This window comes from Hyla sarda, chromosome 11 (genome assembly GCF_029499605.1).
Source record: "Hyla sarda isolate aHylSar1 chromosome 11, aHylSar1.hap1, whole genome shotgun sequence".
In the NCBI taxonomy this organism is placed as follows: Eukaryota; Metazoa; Chordata; class Amphibia; order Anura; family Hylidae; genus Hyla; species Hyla sarda.
In genome coordinates, this window is record NC_079199.1 from 38,042,606 (window position 1) to 38,065,974 (window position 23,369).

The 23,369-nt window shown below is 40.8% G+C and overlaps 1 protein-coding gene across 4 annotated transcripts in view; it reads left to right on the top strand.

Annotated features, from left to right (window-relative positions):
• Positions 1–23,369, top strand: part of SLC35F4 (solute carrier family 35 member F4) — a 276,300-nt gene that overhangs the window by 190,408 nt on the left and 62,523 nt on the right. For all 4 annotated transcript variants that reach the window (XM_056545540.1, XM_056545542.1, XM_056545541.1 and 1 more), the window contains one exon: positions 10,926–11,145. In XM_056545540.1, coding sequence (XP_056401515.1) covers positions 10,926–11,145 — 220 coding nt within the window. The remainder of the gene's footprint in view (positions 1–10,925; positions 11,146–23,369) is intronic.

Here is a 23,369-nt window from a genome sequence, read left to right on the forward strand (position 1 = left end):
ACTCACTGGCCACAATTAGGTTTCAATAGCTTGTTAACACAAATAGCTAATCAGCTGATCAGATGGCAGCAACATGGTTTAAACAATTTGCAGAAGTTTAAACCGAGAATTAGAATAGGTAAAAAAGGGAATTTAAGGGACTTTGAACGTAGCATGGTTGTTGGTGCCATATGGACTGGTCTAAGTATTTCAGAAACTGCTGATCTACTGGGATTTTCTTACACAACCATCTCTAGGGTTGACAGAGAATGGTACGGAAAAGACAAAATAACTAGTGAGCGGCAGTTGTGTGTACAAAAATGCCTTGTTGATTTCCTATGTCAGAGGAGAATGGGCAGACTTATTTGAGATGACAGAAAGGCAACAGTAACTCAAATAAACACTCGTTACAACCATCTCTAAACACACAACATGTCCAATCTTGAAGCAGATGGGCTACAGTAGCAGAAGACCACACCGGGGTCACTCCTGTCAGCTAGGAGCAGGAAACAGAGGCTATAATTCGCACAGACTCACCAAAATTTTACAATGGAAGCAAAGATGTAACTTGTAGCTTCTGGGCCCCAATATATAATCTGCAACAGGACCCATGTGCCAATTATAATACTGGTCTCTTATAATGTAGATGGGCTTTGGGGCCCCCTTAGGCACCAGTGCCCTGATGCATTTGCCACCTCTGCACCCCCTATAGTTACACCCCTGAATGGAAGACTGGAAGAACGTTTCTTGATGTGATGAGTCCTGATTCCAGTGGTGACTTTTAGATAGCAGGATCAGAATTTGGCTTTAATAACATGAAAGCATGGATCCATCAATGACTCAGCCTGGTGGTGGTGTAATGGTGTAGGGGGCATTTTCTTGGCACACTTTTGGGCCCCTCTGTACCAATTGAGCATTGTTTAAACACAACAGCCTGAGTATTGTTGCTGCCCATGTCCATCCCTTTATGAGCACAGTGGACTCATCTTCTGATGGTGACTTCCAGCAGGATAATGCACCATGTCACAAAGTTCACATCATCTCAAACTGGTTTATTGAATGTGATAATGAGGTCACTTTGCCCAATGGTCTTCACAGTCACCAATCTCAATCCAATGGATTACCTTTGGGATATGGTGGAACAGGAGATTCACATCATGAATGTGGAGCCAAAGAATGAAGGTACTTCTGAAGGCAAAAGGGGGTCCAACCTGGCACTAGTTAATAAAGTGGCCAGTGAGTGTATATCAACATGTAGTACCGGGACTGTGATACTATCATGGATATTAGTGTGTATTTAGGAAACACGTTTTCCCTTACTTTGTTTATTACCAGGAGCTGGTAATATCATTTTAGAAGTGGAGGCCAACCAAGACCACTATTTGTCCAAGCATTCTTTCTCTAGTCAGTTAATGTTTAATATCAGTATAATGCTCTGTGTAAGATGTCCTGCTGGAAAGAAGGATTTTATCAGTAAAGTGTATTAAGCAGAAGGGTAAAAATATTTACTCAGTAACAATGAAGACTTTTAAAATGATGGAAAAATCTTTTCTGTTGACTTTGTGCATTGTTGCAACATCAAAGGGTTTCCTTGTCAAGGCTCATTGTATGGAAAAAAATCTAAATGCTCTCAATGAAATCTGTCTTAGTATAAGTGGTGATTTCGGGCCATCCCATCCATCAGCTCCACAATGAAACCTTCATGCAACTTTTATCTTCCTGTAAGGCAGGAGTGCACAACCTTTTCTGTTTAGAAGGTCACATTATCTGATTGTAGCATGGGCCTCAATAAAATGCTAAGGGGTATTCCTGTCTGGGAAATGTATTGGGTATCAGCAGGTGGGGGTTCCACATTAGGAGAATGAGGAATGCCTAGTTTCCAATTTAGTAGAAGCAAGGCAGGAAAAAAAAAACTTGAAATCGGCACTGCTGACTCTTGTAAGAAGGATAAGGCAATGAAATAGATAGTGAAAAAGTCCTCAGCAGGACATTTTCTTGAAAGAAAATAAAAAACGGACAGGATTACGCGTTTCGGGAGGATCCCTCCCTTCCTCTGACTTTGTCTTCTCCTGCAACCCTTTGGCTCAGCAGCGGCTCGCACCATCAGTACCCCAATTTGATCATGGGTTATATGCACATTTACTACCATCACAAGGTGGGCGGCCATCTATAATCTCCACGGGTTGCCCCCCCACTCATTTTCCTCAGGGTAATACACGAGGCCCTGTCCGTCGGTCCTGTCTTTTTTATCTCCACAGATTCTTTCCAATATGGCACTCCAGAGACCAAGAGATTAAGCAACTGCTACTTGCTACTATCTGCATTATCGTTTTTAGGAATTATGGATACAAGCATTTAACAATTCGTATAAATTTCAAATTGAAAGAGCCGCCGACATGAGCAGCTACTTCTTGACCTTGTCTTCTGCTCTTTGGAGTGCAGAACCTATCCAAGACCAATGCAGGATCCTGAAGGTAGGTGTAGTGCGGTATCCTACAAAATGGACATCAACAAGGCGCTTCGCTTCTCCCCATAAAATGGATGAGTCCGAAGTACAGACAAACATATACTATTATTCTATTAAGATACAAGGCATTATGTTTCGAATTTAGATTTTTTTTTCCAGCAATTGATCAATTCTGGCCATTATCAATTGCTAGATGAAGAATCCAGTTCAGATTTGAAACGTGTTGTCTTGTTTCTATATAGAATAAGAGTGTATGTTTGTCCGTATTTCAGATTCATCCATTTCATCAGGAGAAGCACCTAGTTGAAGTCCATTTTGTTAGCTACTGCCCTACACCTACCTCCAGGATTCTACTAAACCGTCCTGCATTCGCGGGAGCCAAGTGAACTCAGAAGCCCCTCACTCTACAGTAGAGACTCTACATGCCCCTGAAGGTATTGTGCTCTTAGCACAACCATGTCTGGTAAGCACAATTTATCATAATCACTATTCAGATTGTCCTGCAGGCTACACTAGGGGGTCCACCTATTATTTTTGCTTGTCCATAGGATTTTGGAACCGTTGGGACACAGACAAGCTAATGTCCATAAGGTTTGGGTCTATAAAGAATGGCATATGGGGCTGCACAGAACAGTCGTGCAAGCTGAAGATACATATGTATCCATGCTATAGGACCTTATATAAACTTGCAGTCCCTTGGGTCTGAACTACAAAGCTGTAGGCATTCTGTGTGCTGTTGTATAATTACCGTATATACTCGAGTATAAGCCGACCCGAGTATAAGCCGAGACCCCTAATTTCAACCCAAAATCCCAGGAAAAGTTATTGACTCGAGTATAAGCCTAGGGTGGGAAATACATCATCCCCCCCCTGTCATCATCCAGACCCGTCATTAACATCCTCATCATCATCACCGCCTGTCATCATCCAGACCCTCATCATCATCACCTGTCATCATCCCCTTGTCATCATCCCACACATCCCCCCTTCATCATCCCCTTGTCATCATCCCCACCCCCCTTCATCATCTCCTTGTCATCATCCCCACCCCCCTTCATCATCCCCTTGTCATCATCCCCACCCCCCTTCATCATCCCCTTGTAATCATCCCACACACCCCCCTTCATCATCCCCTTGTCATCATCCCCACCCCCCTTCATCATCCCACACCCCCCCTTCATCATCCTCTTGTCATCATCCCACACCCCCCCTTCATCATCCTCTTCTCATCATCCGCCCTCAGTGGTCTTCAACCTGCGGACCTCCAGAGGTTTCAAAACTACAACTCCCAGCAAGCCCGGGCAGCCATCGGCTGTCCGGGCTTGCTGGGAGTTGTAGTTTTGAAACCTCCGGAGGTCCGCAGGTTGAAGACCACTGTGGCCTTCGACATCATCCAGCCCCCTCTCACCCCCTTTAGTTCTGTACAGTACTCACCTCCGCTCGGCGCTGGTCCGGTGCTGCAGGGCTGTCGGGAGAGGAGGTGGTCCGGTGGGATAGTGGTTCCGGGCTGCTATCTTCACCGGGGAGGCCTCTTCTAAGCGCTTCGGGCCCGGCCCCAGAATAGTCACGTTGCCTTGACAACGATGCAGAGGTACGTTCATTGCCAACGTACTTCTGCGTCATTGTCAAGGCAACGCCTCTATTCCGGGCCGGAAGCGCGGAGAAGAGGCGCCCCGGTGAAGATAGCAGCCCGGAACCACTATCCCACCGGACCACCTCCTCTCCGGACAGCCCTGCAGCACCGGACCAGCGCCGAGCGGAGGTGAGTACTGTACAGAACTAAAGGGGGTGAGAGGGGGCTGGATGATGTCGAAGGCCGCAGTGGTCTTCAACCTGCGGACCTCCGGAGGTTTCAAAACTACAACTCCCAGCAAGCCCGGACAGCCGATGGCTGCCCGGGCTTGCTGGGAGTTGTAGTTTTGAAACCTCTGGAGGTCCGCAGGTTGAAGACCACTGCGGGTGGAGAGTTCACTCGAGTATAAGCCGAGGGGGGTGTTTTCAGCACGAAAAATCGTGCTGAAAAACTCGGCTTATACTCGAGTATATACGGCACTACAGAGAAATTTTTGTAATACATCACCCAATGGAACATGACATAAAATCAGCTTTGCGAAGGTACAGAGGCCCCACCCATATTATGGCTAACTTTGAGTTGTCTGGAGCACTACGAGAAATAAGATTTAGTCAGACCAAATGTATTATTGTATTTCGCCATATTTCTGTGGCGTTAGCGTGTCTAGTATGTCATAAAATGCGCCACATATATTATGTAGTGGGCGCTATTTTAGTGTGCCAGGCTTGCCCTTCCTTTGTAAGTTGTTGCAAAAATGAAGGCGAGGGTCTTGCAACATCCTAACAAAGAAAAAATTTCTATAAAACATCCGCCGGGATCACAGAGTTAATATTCATACAGCAGAGTTGTTGTTTTTGTGTGTTAGTAGATGGTGAATTCTTCTTAGTTTTACACTACGTACTGAGTCAACACTGTGTCCTGTAGGGATCTTCCTGTCAGCGTCTGTTTCCAAGCTGCAAATGTAAGATAACAGTGACAAAGCATACAGCGGTACTGAGATGAATCTGCTACATCTGTTTGTTTTGTCTGGGTTATTAATAATGACTAGATTGCTCTAAGGAACTTCCACCTGAGGCTGATGTGTCTTATATGGAATAGGAAGGTCAGGCTTGGCTGTGTCTTAATGATATCCTCACAGCTAGGTGATCATAAAAGAGCAAAAAAGACCTCGCAAATGGCGCTGCTGGTTCCGTGGAGATGTAGGAATAAACCAAAATCCAAGTTGGAATATTGTAAAAGCTTGTGGATTTTATTGCAAATGAATAAAACCAATAAAAGCAATAGCAATAAAAGAGTGATACAAGTTAAGATTACGCGTTTCGGGGGAGCCACCCCCTTCTTCAGATCAGTATGCAGACTATACAAACAGAGATTCTATAAATACTGGAAAAAAGGGCGCCAGGTACATTAGGGGGCGGAGTTATGCAAATTACATACATGTGAAACAATAGGAAAAATTAGGAAAAACCACAGAAACCGAATGTAATCAAAGAATGTACATCTTATATAGGTAACAGTGGGGACCAAATGTTATTAAGACAGGGAATTCAGTGTGTGGCTCAAAGATGAGGCTGCCGATGTCTGGCAGTATCAGGCCACACATCCGGACCTCAGATGAAAACATCCGGGGTCCAGATGTGAGCCAGAACAGCTCTGACAGCGGCCGTGATGTGTAATGCGAGGGCGCGCGTCAGGGGGGAGTTGCCACGGACGCGTTGCTAAGGTGCGTGCGTCACGTGGCTAGTGCGGCCAATCAGGAAGCAGTGATCCCGGAGAGCTGTCAGTGGTATGCTGACAGCTCCGTGCGCTGCATCTAACAGTGTGTAGCTCTGTGTAAGCTGGCGAGAACTGCAGGGGGATGGAAGAGGATATCCAGATGTGATTAAATTGATTTAAATAAGAATGAAGTGTGTTATTTAGGGGAGAGTGATGCATGATACAGGGGGATGGGGGGATACGGAGCATGCTCCGTATACCCCCATCCCCCTGTATCATGCATCACTCTCCCCTAAATAACACCCTTCATTCTTATTTAAATCAATTTAATCACATCTGGATATCCTCTTCCATCCCCCTGCAGTTCTCGCCAGCTTACACAGAGCTACACACTGTTAGATGCAGCGCACGGAGCTGTCAGCATACCACTGACAGCTCTCCGGGATCACTGCTTCCTGATTGGCCGCACTAGCCACGTGACGCACGCACCTTAGCAACGCGTCCGTGGCAACTCCCCCCTGACGCGCGCCCTCGCATTACACATCACGGCCGCTGTCAGAGCTGTTCTGGCTCACATCTGGACCCCGGATGTTTTCATCTGAGGTCCGGATGTGTGGCCTGATACTGCCAGACATCGGCAGCCTCATCTTTGAGCCACACACTGAATTCCCTGTCTTAATAACATTTGGTCCCCACTGTTACCTATATAAGATGTACATTCTTTGATTACATTCGGTTTCTGTGGTTTTTCCTAATTTTTCCTATTGTTTCACATGTATGTAATTTGCATAACTCCGCCCCCTAATGTACCTGGCGCCCTTTTTTCCAGTATTTATAGAATCTCTGTTTGTATAGTCTGCATACTGATCTGAAGAAGGGGGTGGCTCCCGCGAAACGCGTAATCTTAACTTGTATCACTCTTTTATTGCTATTGCTTTTATTGGTTTTATTCATTTGCAATAAAATCCACAAGCTTTTACAATATTCCAACTTGGATTTTGGTTTATTCCTACATCTCCACGGAACCAGCAGCGCCATTTGCGAGGTCTTTTTTGCTCTTTTATGATCACCTACTCTCTCCAGGAGACGGTTTTTACCTCACCTGTAACCTCAGGCTCAGCAGCGGCTCCGGCTATTTTGTAACCCGTGCATTGGGTTGATATGCAAGTTTAATACTTGCTCTAAGGTGAGCAGTTACTACCTAAGGGGCCTGCAAGCCCCGCACCTACTTCCCTTCCTTTTCCCTCAACCACCCAACGGTATCACACGAGGCGCCCTCTCTGGTCTCTCTTTTTTTCTCCCCATACAGATCCTCACAGCTAGGAATCTATGAATTACAGAGTATTTAATGCTTTTTTTTTTTTTTTTATTAAAAGGGTTATCCAGGAAAAAACTTTTTTTTATATATCAACTGGCTCCAGAAAGTTAAACAGATTTGTAAATGACTTCTATTAAAAAATCTTAATCCTTTCAGTACTTATGAGCTTCTGAAGTTAAGGTTGTTCTTTTCTGTCTAAGTACTCTCTGATGACACCTGTCTCTGGAACCACCCAGTTTAGAAGAGGTTTGATATGGGGCGGTTCCAGAGACAGGTGTCATCAGAGAGGACTTAGACAGAAAAGAACAACCTTAACTTCAGAAGCTCATAAGTACTGAAAGGATTAAGATTTTTCAATAGAAGTCATTTACAAATCTGTTTAACTTTCTGGAGCCAGTTGATATATATATAAAAAAGTTTTTTTTCCTGGATAACCCCTTTAAGTAAAAACCTTAATTTGCTACCAGTATAAAAAAAAATTTGCATTTATAAATGTGAAAACCGAAGACCTGGAACATTTCCTAGAACCTCTTTGAAATAAACAATGTAAAAGATACATATATCTACATCTAATTGTGTCACGATTCTTATAGTATCCTTGTAGGTCTCTCCATTCAGCATAAACTACATGTTGCAACAGGGTTCAAGTAGCGGAGATATATGTATATATTTTTCTACCCCTATGTCAGCTTCCTAGTCCTTATAGGTTCTGCTGTGTGAAGTTGGACCTGCAAGATAGGAGCAAACCACCTGGCTCTCTTCCCCTCCAGGCCTGGCTGTGGTCGCATTCCCTGTGACCAAGATCTTGAAGGGGTACTCCATGAAAAAACTTTTTTTTTATATCAACTGGCTTCAGAAAGTTAAACAGATTTCTAAATTACTTCTAGTAACATAGTAACATAGTAACATAGTAACATAGTTCATAAGGTTGAAAAAAGACCAGAGTCCATCAAGTTCAACCTATAACCCTAATAAGTCCCTATTGAGTTGAGTTGATCCAGAGGAAGGCAAAAACCCCTTATACTAGAAGTAAAAATTCCTTCCCGACTCCAAATATGGCATCAGAATAAATCCCTGGATCAAAGTTCTGTCCCTATAAATCTAGTATACATAACCTGTAATGTTATTACTCTCCAAAAATGCATCCAGCCCCTTTTTGAACTCTATTACAGAGTTCACCATGACCACCTCCTCCGGGAGAGAGTTCCACAGTCTCACTGCTCTTACAGTAAAGAACCCCCGTCTGTGCTGGTGTAGAAACCTTCTTTCCTCTAGACGTAAAGGATGCCCCCTTGTTATAGATACAGTCCTGGGTATAAATAGATCATGGAAGAGATCTCTGTACTGTCCCCTGATTCTATTAAAAAAATCTTAATCCTTTCAATAATTATCAGCTGCTGAAGTTGAGTTGTTGTTTTCTGTCTGGCAACAGTGCTCTCTGCTGACATCTCTGCTTGTCTCGGGAACTGTACTGAGTAGAAGCGGTTGGCTATGGGGATTTGCTTCTAAACTGGGCTGTTCCCGAGACACGTGTCATCAGAGAGCACAACTCTACTTCATCAGCTCATAAGTACTGAAAGGATTAAGATTTTTTAATAGAATTAATTTACAAATCTGTTTAACTTTCTGGAGCCAGTTGATATATATATATATATATATATATATATATATATCAAGTTTTTTTCCTGGTTAACCCCTTTAACTCCACTACTGCTTCATTCCATATATCTTCATTTCAGGGGGGGGGGGGGGGGTAAAATTTTTTTTGTATTCCACAGCCAATTCCAATTTGGCCCAACACTCTGTGAGCCAGGTGCATAGTGCCTGACCCATCAAGTGTAAGGAATTAAGTAGCGATGGTATTGCCTCTGACATTTTTGTGCCAGATAATAGTCAATGATCCAAAGTACATCATTACTAACAGTACAGGTGTAGGGACTCCGGTCAAAATAACAGGAGCCCCTGCTTCTCTACATAGTTTCTGAGGAATCTGACAAAGGACTGAAGTACCTGCTCCTGTACACTGAGCAGCAAGGAATACATTGTATGCGTTTCTGCTCAGCTATCATGTTGCTGCAGGGGAACCTGTGAGGGCTATAACTAGGCCTAATGCTGCTTACTGGGATCTTTATGTTGGGCACAATGTTGATTGCAGGAGAGGGGAAGGAAAAAAGGATATTATTTATGTCTATGCTCTGGATCAGTACAGGCTAGGAGCTGTTGTCTTGTTCTCCCTGGGACAGTGCCTGGTGTCTGCTTGATGCTAAATGTCCATGTCCTTGGGTTGAGGTTGAGAAATAAAAGGTTAATAGGTTCAAGGAGCATAAGTAGTAATGCAAAGCATAGTATTGGCGTTTATTATTCTGATTCAGATAAATCCAAATAAAAAATAAAAATTGTAACAAATTTGATAAGCTCCAAAGGGAGGGTTTGAGGTAGCTGTATGCAGTTTTGAAAACCTTTTGGTTTCTTATAGTTTAAAAGAAGTATTAAGTCCTACGGTTGGTTCAGCTATGAACGGCACAGAGGTAGCAGTGACAGAGGTAGCAGTCATGTACGTCATGAGTCCGCTCCCGTTCTAAAACGTGGGGCCACCCTTTAGATGCGGCGTTCAAAGTTGAACGCCGCATCTAAAGTGAAAGTAAAACCATGCCGGTTAGCTCAGGGAGCTGTTCGGGATCGCCGTGGTGAAATCGCGGACTCCCGAACAGCTTACATGACAGCCAGAGGATCCCTACCTGCCTCCATGCTGTCCGATCGCCTGAGATCCAGGCATGAGCAGTCAAGCAGCAGAATCATCGATCACTGGTTTCCTATGAGAAACCACTGATTAATGTAAAAGATCAGTGTGTGCAGTGTTATAGGTCCCTATGGGAGCTATAACACTGCAAAAAAAAAGTGACAAAAAAAAAAGTTAATAAAGATCATTTAACCCCTTCCCTAATAAAAGTCTGAATCACCCCCCTTTTCCCATAAAAAAAACCCCCAAAAAACCCAGTGTAAATAAAAAGAAACATATGTGGTATCACCGTGTGTGGAAATGTCCGAATTATAAAAATATATCATTAATTAAACCGCACGGTCAATGGCGTCTGCGCAAAAAAATTCCAAAGTCCAAAATAGTGCATTTTTGATCACTTAAGTCCTATCAATAAGTCCTATCAATGCAGAAATGGTACCGCTAAAAACTTCAGATCACGGCGCAAAAAATTTGCCCTAATACCGCCCCATACACGGAAAAATACAAAAGTTATAGGGGGTCAGAAGATGACAATTATAGACGTATAGATTTTCCTGCATGTAGTTATGATTTTTCGAGAAGTACGACAAAATCAAACCTATATAAGTAGGGGATCATTTTAATTGTATGGACCTCCAGAATAAAGAGAAGGTGTCATTTTTACCGAAAAATTTACTGTTAAGAATGGAAGCCCCCAAAATTAAAAAAGCTGGGGTTTTTTTTTTTCAAATTTTGTCTCACAATGATTTTTTTTTCCATTTCGTCGTTGATTTTTGGGTAAAATGACTGATGTCATTACAAAGTAGAATTGGGGGTGCAGAAAATAAGCCATCACATAGATTTATAGGTGCAAAATTGAAAGAGTATTGATTTTTTAAAGGTAAGGAGGAAAAAACAAAAATGCAAAAACGGGAAAAACCCGGGTCCTTAAGGGGTTAAAAGAAGTATTAAGTCCTACGGTTGGTTCAGCTATGAGCGTTCCGCTCATAGCTGAACCAACCGTAGGACTTAATACTTATCTGTCATTTTACATGAGGGGTCCCAGTATTAATAATTGCATATGGTATTATGAATTACATTAATGACTATCTACTACTGTAATTATAAGGGAAACCTTTTTCTTTTTCCACAGGGAATGCAGTCGAATTTTTGGAGAAGACGGTTTAACACTGAAGCTCTTCCTCAAAAGGACTGCCCCCTTTTCCATTCTATGGACTTTGACAAATTACCTCTACTTACTTGCTCTTAAAAAACTGACAGCCACTGACGTGTCGGCTCTATTCTGCTGCAACAAAGCCTTTATGTTCCTGCTCTCATGGATTGTCTTGAAGGACAAGTTCATGGGTGTACGGGTAAGAACACCAACGCACCTCTTATTCTTGTTTACTCCACTGTTATAAAATTTCGCTACCCAGATTCTATTTCGAGATGTTCTGCAAGTTTACCTCAGCTTTCCATAGTTATTAGCTTTAATAGTACAAGTGAGTCACTGTTTGGAGAAGTGCCTGAGCTGCTTCCATTGTGGAGTAGATGTAGTAGTGGTTCTGGGGGGAGGGGGGTGGTGTTTCTTAAAGGGGTACTCCCGTGGAAAACTTTTTTTTTTTTAATCAACTGGTGCCAGAAAGTTAAACAGATTTGTAAATTACTTCTATTAAAAAAATCGTAATCCTTCCAGTACTTTTAAGGGGCTAAATACTGCAGAGAATATGCTTTACTTTTTAGATTTCTCTGATGTCATGACCACAGTGCTCTCTGCTGACCTCTGCTGTCCATTTTAGGAACTGTCCAGAGAACGAGAAAATCCCCATAGCAAACATATGCTGCTCTGGACAGTTCCTAAAATGGACAGCAGAGGTCAGCAGAGAGCACTGTGGTCATGACATCAGAGAAATCTAATAAGTAAAGCATTTCCTCTGCAGTATTAAGCCCCTAAAAAGTACTGGAAGGATTAAGATTTTTTTAATAGAAGTGATTTACAAATCTGTTTAACTTTCTGGCACCAGTTGATTAAAAAAAAAAAAGTTTTCCACGGGAGTACCCCTTTAAAGAAGCAATTCTATAACATCTGGTGAAAAGAAATAATCACACTTAGAGGATGGTCACCGAACCTTTTTACCTTTATATTCTAGGTCTGGTTTCTGGTTTCCTCCTTTAAAGCCAGAAACAGATCATGAATGGAGGAGACCTCATCTCTTTTCAGATCCATTCCTGACTTTATATTCAATAATCGCAATAAGAAACCTGAAGTGTGAACACACCCTATAAAAAAAAATTCAGTAGTGCCACCCGATGTGAGTGCAATCATTAAGCTTTTGTGCCTCTTCTGAGTACTGTAATCATCAAGATTGCTGTGCCACTCTATGTACAGACATTTTAAGTGAATATTAATTGTTGAGCTACATTGGTCTGTCACTTTCTTCTTATAAAGGGAAACCATATGATAGAGTTAATCCAATGTTATGTACACAGAACAATTATGGCCAGATGTGTCCTCTTTCAACATAATAAGTTAACATAAATGTTAACAGTTAAAGGAAATCTATCACCAGTGTTATCTGCACTAACCTGTTGGTACCGACAGGTAGTGAAGGTGACAATGATGACAACGATACTCACCTTGTCCCGTTCTGTGGTGGGGATCTCCGGTATTGTTGGCCGTTAAGCTTCAGCTCCAGCCCGGCTTAGGGCACGGGCTGAGCTTAGTGACATCACCGCAGCTGTTCTGTATCAGCAGGTCCCAGCAGGGAGCACCGGTGACATCACTAAGCTCCGCCCATGCCCCAGCCGCTGCTGCTCTCTGCTGGGTCAGGCAGCAGCGGTGACGTCACTAAGCTCCGCCCATGCCCCAGCCGCTGCTGCTCTCTGCTGGGTCAGGCAGCAGCGGTGACGTCACTAAGCTCCGCCTGTGCCCTAAATCAGATGCCCAGAGCTGGAGCTAACAGCCAAGATTACCGGAGATCCTTGCCAGGGAATGGGACAAGGTGAGTACCGTTGTCATCAGTGTCACCTGCACTATCTGTCAGTACTGACAGGTTAGTGCAGGTAACACTGGTGACAGATTTCCTTTAAACGTAGAGTAAATACACTCTAAAAATGACCTCCCCTTCAGGGTCACACGTGCTGTTTTATGCTCTGTATTTGCTACTGCATATTTTCCTACTCATTGAGTTCAATGGGTAGGAAAATACTCAGCAGCAAATACGGAGTAAAATACGACATGTGCAACCCTACCCTTCAAAGGAAAAAAAATTAATCATTGAGTTTTTTAGTTGTTTTTTTTACTCCAAGCAACAAATATTTTGAAAGTTTCTCAGTCCAATATATGATGCATTAAAGGGTTACTCCGCTGGAATTTTTTTTTCTGTCCATGTCAGGAACTGTCCAGAGTAGGAGCAAATCACCATAGCAAACCTCTTCTGCTTCGGACAGTTCCTGACATGGACAGAGGTGTCAGCAGAGAGAACTGTGGTCAGACAGAAAGGAAATTCAAAAAGAAAAGAACTTCCTGTGGAGCATACAGCAGCTGATAAGTGCTGGAAGGATTAAGATTTTTAGAAGTAATTTACAAATATGTTTAAGTTTCTGGAGCCAGTTGATTTGAAAAAAAAAAAATGTTTTCCAACGGAGTACCCCTTTAAATAACTTATTCAGGAAAAAAAAAAAAAAACAGCCCCCATATGGCTTTTTTAATGAAAAGATAAAGTTAGAATAGGTGGAGAGGTAAAAAATGGAAATTAAATTAAAGTTGGCTGTTATCAGGGGATTAAAGGGGTTATCCCCCGTAAGGGGATTTTAGTACGTACCTGGCAGACAGTAATGGACATGCTTAGGAAGGATCTACGCTTGTCTTGGTGCTTAATGGCTATGTTGTAAGATTACCATAATGCTGTGGCTAGCTTTTTGTGAACTGGCTATTTCCTGTTGGAGTTCCCTCCCTTCAACTACATGTCCTATAATTCCTTGTTTGTAAGTGTGAGGTCACTTTTCTCCCTCCCACACATCAGTTACCCAATCCATTGAAACACACCTGTGATCCCTTCAATGCAATAGACCAGTGTTTTCTGCCCAGGGTGCCTCCAGCTGTTCCACAACTACAATTCTTGCAGAATAATCTCCCTCCCACCCAGCGGTCGCTCCACCCATGGAAGCAAAGAAAGGTTCCCTCTGATCACCTGACTAGTGATGTAATGTCTCCGTCCACACTGCTTCTTGAGAAATCCTGAGACAACACTAATTTTTATGCTGTTAAAAATAAATATTGGGGCAAAAATCACAGAAGAATTGCAAGACCACCATGAAACACAGGAGACACTTTATTATTATGACCTACACTAACTTTACAGCCCCTGTAGCGTAGTCAAATAAAAAAAAACAATCCCTTAATACCCCTTTAAGAACATTAAAAGAAACATTTCCAGTTTCCATTAAAGGGATGGTTTGCTTTGGGCAATCTTTAAGGGTCCATTAACAAAAAAACCTTTATCCCTTCTGAGACCCCCATTGATCAGATATAGGGGAGATTTATCGCTGTGTTTAGCTAAACACATTGTTAAAACTGACTTACCAAGCTCAAGCTATGTGTACGTGCATCTAATTTATCAATAGTTGTACCCAGTGTGATAGGATCTTTGCTTCTGAGAAGTTGTTATATCTACGTTTTGTAAGCGAAAAGATTTCTGGTATTGGTTTGCGACATTTGGAGCCCTCTGCGACAAAACTTGCGACATCTGGAAAACGTTGTACATGATAAATTCACAAATGCTGCAAAGTCAAAGGGCAAAATTATTCAAGTAAGCGGCAAGTTTGGCAACAATTATTTCAGACAAAAAGTCAGAAAATCATTGATGTGCCAGATTTACGCCTTTTTTAATCTGTGGGGAAGCTTTTCTCTATTTTGGCCAAGAGATGAGGACCTCCCCCCACTACACACACTACACACACACTACACACACACTACACACACACACACACACACACACACACACTTTGTTAACCCAGACTTCCTAAGGGTAAATAACAGTATTCTGAACTGGACCATCCCTTTAATTTATACAGTGTTGACTCATTGGCTCTTTTGCAGTGAATAAGCTTGTAGTCATTGGATGGATGGATGGATTACAGATGGCATGTCAGGGGTTCACTGATCCTTCATGAATAGTCAGACAGTTTCAATTTTCCTGCCAGTGTATTCTGTAGTTTAGCGGAAGATAAGCTGTTTTCTTTTTAAATGCCCAAGGAAAAGGGAATGCATCACAGTCACGGTCCTGGTTACAAGATAGCCCCCCCCCCCCCCCCCCCCATACTCGTCTCTTTTCATACTCCTCTCTGCATTCTAGATTTATAACAGAGTAGACACCTCAGCGTTGCACATGAGTTCAATGACAAAATAAACTCTGCAAGAATTGATCGACATACTGTAAAAAGGAGTGAGATCAGGACCCCCTATGCTTTCTAATGATGCCAAAAAACTCTAATCTGGGGGTGACCGCAGGTCCTCTTTGAAATCTTATTCATGTTTCTGTTACTATAATACACTCAAAATAAATCTGTTGTTTTTTTCCCCCACAGCATACCCATCCTGTATACACACAGCTTAACGAAAATCTGTCATCAGTGTCACCGGCACTAACCTGTCGGTACAATCAGGTAGTGCAGGTGATACTGATGACAACCACACTTACCTGCTCCTGTTCCGTGCTCTGGTTCTCCCGCAAACTTCCGATATATCTTCCGTTCTAGGGCAGCATAGGTGGAGCTTGGTGAAGTCACTGCTGCTGTTTGCTAGAAGCAGGACCCAGCAGAGAACGTCGCTAAGCTCCGCCCATGCTCAAGTCGGCCCTGGAACGGAAGATGCAGAGGAAGATTGTGGGAGAGCCGGAGCACAGAATGGGATCAGGTAAGTATGGTTGTCATCAGTGTCACCTGCACTACCTGTCTGTCACAGAGGAAATATCCACTGCAAAATACATGGCGGAACCTCTGTGCACAGCCTTAAATTCCTGCTATGTTATGTTGCCTGCCATATGTGCATACATTTGGCACAGATTCCCCCTAGTAATGGGGCAGATCTGCAGTTTCCAATGCATGATTGAATTATGAATTATTTAATAATTTCATTATTTTGTCTTATTTGATATGTGCACCTTGCAGTTCACATTGGGAACTCCACTGCATATTCCTTATAAAAGTGATAGGACGCACAATGAATACTTTGGCGCTGATTTTGGTGCAGAATCCTTACCTATTTCATACCAAAATCTGCACCATTTCCACAAAAAAAAAAAAAAAAAAAAAAAGCAGTCCACTAGCATTAGCGGAAGTCTTCACCATAGTATATATCCTTGCCCAGAATATGTCATTGAGGGAAAGCACTCTCGAGGAGACGCATTGCTCAGCATTCTTGGCCTGCTCTCTTCTCTGGGAGCTCAGACAAGGATGCGCTAGTTCACATAATTAGAATATATTCTGAACCCGAGGAAGGTGCTAGATTGGGAACCGAAATGCGTTGTCCCATGTTTTATGTGTGCATCTACAACATATAGGGGGAGATTTATCAAAACCTGTGCAGAGAAAAAGTTGTCCAGTTGCCCATAGCAACCAATCAGATTGCTTTTTTCATTTTGCAGAGGCCTTGTTAAAAATGAAAGAAGCGATCTGATTGGTTGCTATGGACAACTCAGAAACTTTTCCTCTGGACAGGTTTGGATAAATCTCCCTCAATCAAAGGTTAAGCCGGGGAAGGGAATGCAAGTGGATGCCATCTTAATTAGTTAATCTCTCAACTCTTGGCCTAGCGGGCGGGTTGCATGTAGGCAGCAGCAGTGCAGGCAGTGCTTCCCGGCTAACTAGTTCTCCTCCCACTGACCAGGTCGGTGGCGGGCTTCCTAGCTGTTGAGGTGAGAGGAAATGACATATTTTTGCATAGGACTGTTGGTTGGAGCGGGGTGATATATTCTTGGAGGAGATGGGATGATATATTTTTACATGGGACTGTATGTTTTAGAGGGGTGATGTATTTTTACATGGGACGGTATGTTGGAATGGGGGGTGATATTTTTTTTTTACATGGGACTGTATGTTGGAGAGGCTGAGGGGACATGGGAAGATAGTACGATGGAGGAACGTGATATATTTCTAAATTTCTACACTATATATTGTAGGGGGTGATGTATTTTTTTTTACATAGGAGTGTATATTGGAGGGGCCTAGGGGAGGAGGGTAATGCATTTTTACATAGGAATGTATGTTTCAGGGGAGTGATGTATTTTTACTTAGAACTGTATAATGGAGGGCTGAGGGGAGGGGGCAGATATATTTATACATAGGACTATATGATGTAGGGCAGTGGTCTTCAACCTGCGGACCTCCAGATGTTGCGAAACTACAACTCCCAGCATGCCCGGACAGTAGGGGGTAATTTCAGATAGGACTGGAGGGGGTGAGGGGGAGGATGTATTTTTACTTATCACTGTATGTTGGAGGGACTGAGGGGAATAAGGGTAATGTATTTTTTGCATCGGACTTAATGTTGGAGGGGCGCAAGGCTATGCCCTCAAATATCAAATATTTCCGATGAGAAAAAGAAAATCCCTTGTCTGCCCTAAAAGTGCAGCAAGAATTCTTCACAGTAGAACAGCAGCCACTAGTGGTCAACTCTGAGAAATACAACCTAATACCTGACAACTTCACTGCATGTGCATCGGATAATAGATTTCTCTCCTTCCTTATCTCATATACATGTCTCCACATCATCCTTAAAGGGGTACTCCGCTGTAAAACATTTTTTTTTTTTTTTAAATCAACTGATGCCAGAAGGTGAAACAGATAAAATGTAAATGACTTCTATGAAAAAATCTTAACCCTTCCAGTACTTATAAGCTGTTGTATACTACAGAGGAAGTTCTTTTCTTTTTGAATTTCTTTTCTGTCTGACCACAGTGCTCTCTGCTGACACCTCTGTCCATGTCCGGACCTGTCCAGAGCAGGGTAGGTTTCCTATGGGGATTTGCTCCTACTCTGGACAGTTCCTGACATGGACAGAAGTGTCAGCAGAGAGCACTGTGGTCAGACAGAATGGAGTACCCCTTTAAAACTAAAAGGAGCTGTCTAAGATTTAGGATAGGGGTGTTTCTCTTAAAAAAAATAAAAATAAAAAAACAGCAATACCAGACACAGCCCATGGGCTAGAGTGGCGCTGCGTTTGGAGAAAAATGTATTTTCTATTAGCTTCTAGAGAAAAGGTTTTTAATTCCTTGGTCTTATCTGTTGAGGGGACATATCATTTACTCATCCTGACATAACTATAGGAAATTGGGGAAATAGAAAGCCCAAGCTTGCATTACTGTCAGAGCATACAAAGTAGAGTCTAGGATTCCGCAGTAAATGGTCGGACGCTCAGCATTTTTCTAGCCGAATCAGCATTTCTTCTTATACCGTGACGTACAGAACAGATTTATATATCAACACACTAAACACAGGTATATGTCACTTCATCCATGAACTAAATCTGTAGAATATGTTCATTCGTAAATATCTCTATATAGTAGGATTGTCATATCTCCAGTATCTCTATATAGTAGGATTGTCATGTCTCCAATACCTTTATATAGTAGGATTGTCATGTCTCCAGTATCTCTATATAGTAGGATTGTCATGTCTCCAGTATCTTTATATAGTAGGATTGTCATGTCTCCAGTATCTTTATATAGTAGGATTGTCATGTCTCCAGTATCTTTATATAGTAGGATTGTCATGTCTCCAGTATCTTTATATAGTAGGATTGTCATGTCTCCAGTATCTCTATATAGTAGGATTGTCATGTCTCCAGTATCTTTATATAGTAGGATTGTCATGTCTCCAGTATCTTTATATAGTAGGATTGTCATGTCTCCAGTATCTCTATATAGTAGGATTGTCATGTCTCCAGTATCTCTATATAGTAGGATTGTCATGTCTCCAGTATCTTTATATAGTAGGAATGTCATGTCTCCCGTACCTTTATATAATAGGATTGTCATGTCTCCAGTATCTCCATATAGTAGGATTGTCATGTCTCCAGTATCTCCATATAGCAGGATTGTCATGTCTCCAGTATCTTTATATAGTAGGATTGTCATGTCTCCAGTATCTTTATATAGCAGGATTGTCATGTCTCCAGTACCTTTATATAGTAGGATTGTTATGTCTCCAGTATGTTTATATAGTAGGATTGTCATGTCTCCAGTATCTTTATATAGTAGGATTGTCATGTCTCCAGTATCTTTATATAGTAGGATTGTCATGTCTCCAGTATCTTTATATAGTAGGATTGTCATGTCTCCAGTATCTTTATATAGTAGGATTGTCATGTCTCCAGTATCTCTATATAGTAGGATTGTCATGTCTCCAGTATCTTTATATAGTAGGATTGTCATGTCTCCAGTATCTTTATATAGTAGGATTGTCATGTCTCCAGTATCTCTATATAGTAGGATTGTCATGTCTCCAGTATCTCTATATAGTAGGATTGTCATGTCTCCAGTATCTTTATATAGTAGGAATGTCATGTCTCCCGTACCTTTATATAATAGGATTGTCATGTCTCCAGTATCTCCATATAGTAGGATTGTCATGTCTCCAGTATCTCCATATAGCAGGATTGTCATGTCTCCAGTATCTTTATATAGTAGGATTGTCATGTCTCCAGTATCTTTATATAGCAGGATTGTCATGTCTCCAGTACCTTTATATAGTAGGATTGTTATGTCTCCAGTATGTTTATATAGTAGGATTGTCATGTCTCCAGTATCTTTATATAGTAGGATTGTCATGTCTCCAGTATCTTTATATAGTAAGATTGTCATATCTCCAGTATCTTTATATAGTAGGATTGTCATGTCTCCAGTATCTCTATATAGTAGGATTGTCATGTCTCCAGTATCTCTATATAGTAGGATTGTCATGTCTCCAGTATCTTTATATAGTAGGAATGTCATGTCTCCCGTACCTTTATATAATAGGATTGTCATGTCTCCAGTATCTCCATATAGTAGGATTGTCATGTCTCCAGTATCTCCATATAGCAGGATTGTCATGTCTCCAGTATCTTTATATAGTAGGATTGTCATGTCTCCAGTATCTTTATATAGCAGGATTGTCATGTCTCCAGTACCTTTATATAGTAGGATTGTCATGTCTCCAGTATCTTTATATAGTAGGATTGTCATGTCTCCAGTATCTTTATATTGTAGGATTGTCATGTCTCCAGTATCTCTATATATTAAGATTGTCATGTCTCCAGTATCTTTATATAATAGGATTGTCATGTCTCCAGTATCTCTATATAGTAGGATTGTCATGTCTCCAGTATCTTTATATAGTAGGATTGTCATGTCTCCAGTATCTCTATATAGTAGGATTGTCATGTCTCCAGTATCTTAATATAATAGGATTGTCATGTCTCCTGTACCTTAATATAGTAGGATTGTCATGTATAGTAGGATTGTCATGTCTCCAGTATCTCTATATAGTAGGATTGTCATGTCTCCAGTATCTCTATATAGTAGGATTGTCATGTCTCCAGTACCTTTATATAATAGGATTGTCATGTCTCCAGTATCTTTATATAGTAGGATTGTCATGTCTCCAGTATCTTTATATAGCAGGATTGTCATGTCTCCAGTATCTCTATATAGTAGGATTGTCATGTCTCCAGTACCTTTATATAATAGGATTGTCATGTCTCCAGTATCTTTATATAGTAGGATTGTCATGTCTCCAGTATCTTTATATAGCAGGATTGTCATGTCTCCAGTATCTTTATATAGTAGGATTGTCATGTCTCCAGTATCTCTATATAGTAGGATTGTCATGTCTCCAGTATCTTTATATAGCAAGATTGTCATGTCTCCAGTATCTTTATATAATAGGATTGTCATGTCTATAGTATCTATATATAGTAGGATTGTCATGTCTCCAGTATCTATATATAGTAGGATTGTCATGTCTCCAGTATCTTTATATAGTAGGATTGTCATGTCTCCAGTACCTTTATATAGTAGGATTGTCATGTCTCTAGTATCTCTATATAGTAGGATTGTCATGTCTCCAGTATCTTTATATAGTAGGATAGTCATGTCTCCCGTACCTTTATATAATAGGATTGTCATGTCTCCAGTATCTTTATATAGTAGGATTGTCATGTTTCCAGTATCTTTATATAGCAGGATTGTCATGTCTCCAGTATCTTTATATAGTAGGATTGTCATGTCTCCAGTATCTCTATATAGTAGGATTGTCATGTCTCCAGTACCTTTATATAATAGGATTGTCATGTCTCCAGTATCTTTATATAGTAGGATTGTCATGTCTCCAGTATCTTTATATAGCAGGATTGTCATGTCTCCAGTATCTTTATATAGTAGGATTGTCATGTCTCCAGTATCTCTATATAGTAGGATTGTCATGTCTCCAGTATCTTTATATAGCAAGATTGTCATGTCTCCAGTATCTTTATATAATAGGATTGTCATGTCTATAGTATCTATATATAGTAGGATTGTCATGTCTCCAGTATCTATATATAGTAGGATTGTCATGTCTCCAGTATCTTTATATAGTAGGATTGTCATGTCTCCAGTACCTTTATATAGTAGGATTGTCATGTCTCCAGTATCTCTATATAGTAGGATTGTCATGTCTCCAGTATCTCTATATAGTAGGATTGTCATGTCTCCAGTATCTTTATATAGTAGGATTGTCATGTCTCCAGTACCTTTATATAGTAGGATTATCATGTCTCCAGTACCTTTATATAGTAGGATTGTCATGTCTCCAGTATCTTTATATAGTAGGATTGTCATGTCTCCAGTATCTCTATATAGTAGGATTGTCATGTCTCCAGTATCTTTATATAGTAGGATTGTCATGTCTCCCATACCTTTATATAATAGGATTGTCATGTCTCCAGTATCTTTATATAGTAGGATTGTCATGTCTCCAGTATCTTTATATAGCAGGATTGTCATGTCTCCAGTATCTTTATATAGTAGGATTGTCATGTCTCCAGTATCTCTATATAGTAGGATTGTCATGTCTCCAGTATCTTTATATAGCAAGATTGTCATGTCTCCAGTATCTTTATATAATAGGATTGTCATGTCTCCAGTACCTTTATATAGTAGGATTGTCATGTATAGTAGGATTGTCATGTCTCCAGTATCTCTATATAGTAGGATTGTCATGTCTCCAGTATCTCTATATAGTAGGATTGTCATGTCTCCAGTACCTTTATATAATAGGATTGCCATGTCTCCAGTATCTTTATATAGTAGGATTGTCATGTCTCCAGTATCTTTATATAGCAGGATTGTCATGTCTCCAGTATCTTTATATAGTAGGATTGTCATGTCTCCAGTATCTCTATATAGTAGGATTGTCATGTCTCCAGTATCTTTATATAGCAAGATTGTCATGTCTCCAGTATCTTTATATAATAGGATTGTCATGTCTCCAGTATCTATATATAGTAGGATTGTCATGTATAGTAGGATTGTCATGTCTCCAGTATCTTTATATAGTAGGATTGTCATGTCTCCAGTACCTTTATATAGTAGGATTGTCATGTCTCCAGTATCTTTATATAGTAGGATTGTCATGTCTCCAGTATCTTTATATTGTAGGATTGTCATGTCTCCTGTATCTCTATATATTAAGATTGTCATGTCTCCAGTACCTTTATATAGTAGGATTGTCATGTCTCCAGTATCTTTATATAATAGGATTGTCATGTCTCCAGTGTCTTTATATAGTAGGATTGTCATGTATAGTAGGATTGTCATGTCTCCAGTATCTTTATATAGTAGGATTGTCATGTCTCCAGTATCTTTATATAATAGGATTGTCATGTCTCCAGTGTCTTTATATAGTAGGATTGTCATGTCTCCAGTATCTTTATATAATAGGATTGTCATGTCTCCAGTATCTTTATATAGTAGGATTGTCATGTCTCCAGTATCTTTATATAATAGGATTGTCATGTCTCCAGTGTCTTTATATAGTAGGATTGTCATGTCTCCAGTATCTTTATATAATAGGATTGTCATGTCTCCAGTATCTTTATATAATAGGATTGTCATGTCTCCAGTATCTTTATATAGTAGGATTGTCATGTCTCCAGTATCTTTATATAATAGGATTGTCATGTCTCCAGTATCTTTATATAGTAGGATTGTCATGTCTCCAGTATCTTTATATTGTAGGATTGTCATGTCTCCAGTATCTCTATATATTAAGATTGTCATGTCTCCAGTACCTTTATATAGTAGGATTGTCATGTCTCCAGTATCTTTATATAATAGGATTGTCATGTCTCCAGTGTCTTTATATAGTAGGATTGTCATGTATAGTAGGATTGTCATGTCTCCAGTATCTTTATATAGTAGGATTGTCATGTCTCCAGTATCTTTATATAATAGGATTGTCATGTCTCCAGTGTCTTTATATAGTAGGATTGTCATGTCTCCAGTATCTTTATATAATAGGATTGTCATGTCTCCAGTATCTTTATATAGTAGGATTGCCATGTCTCCAGTATCTT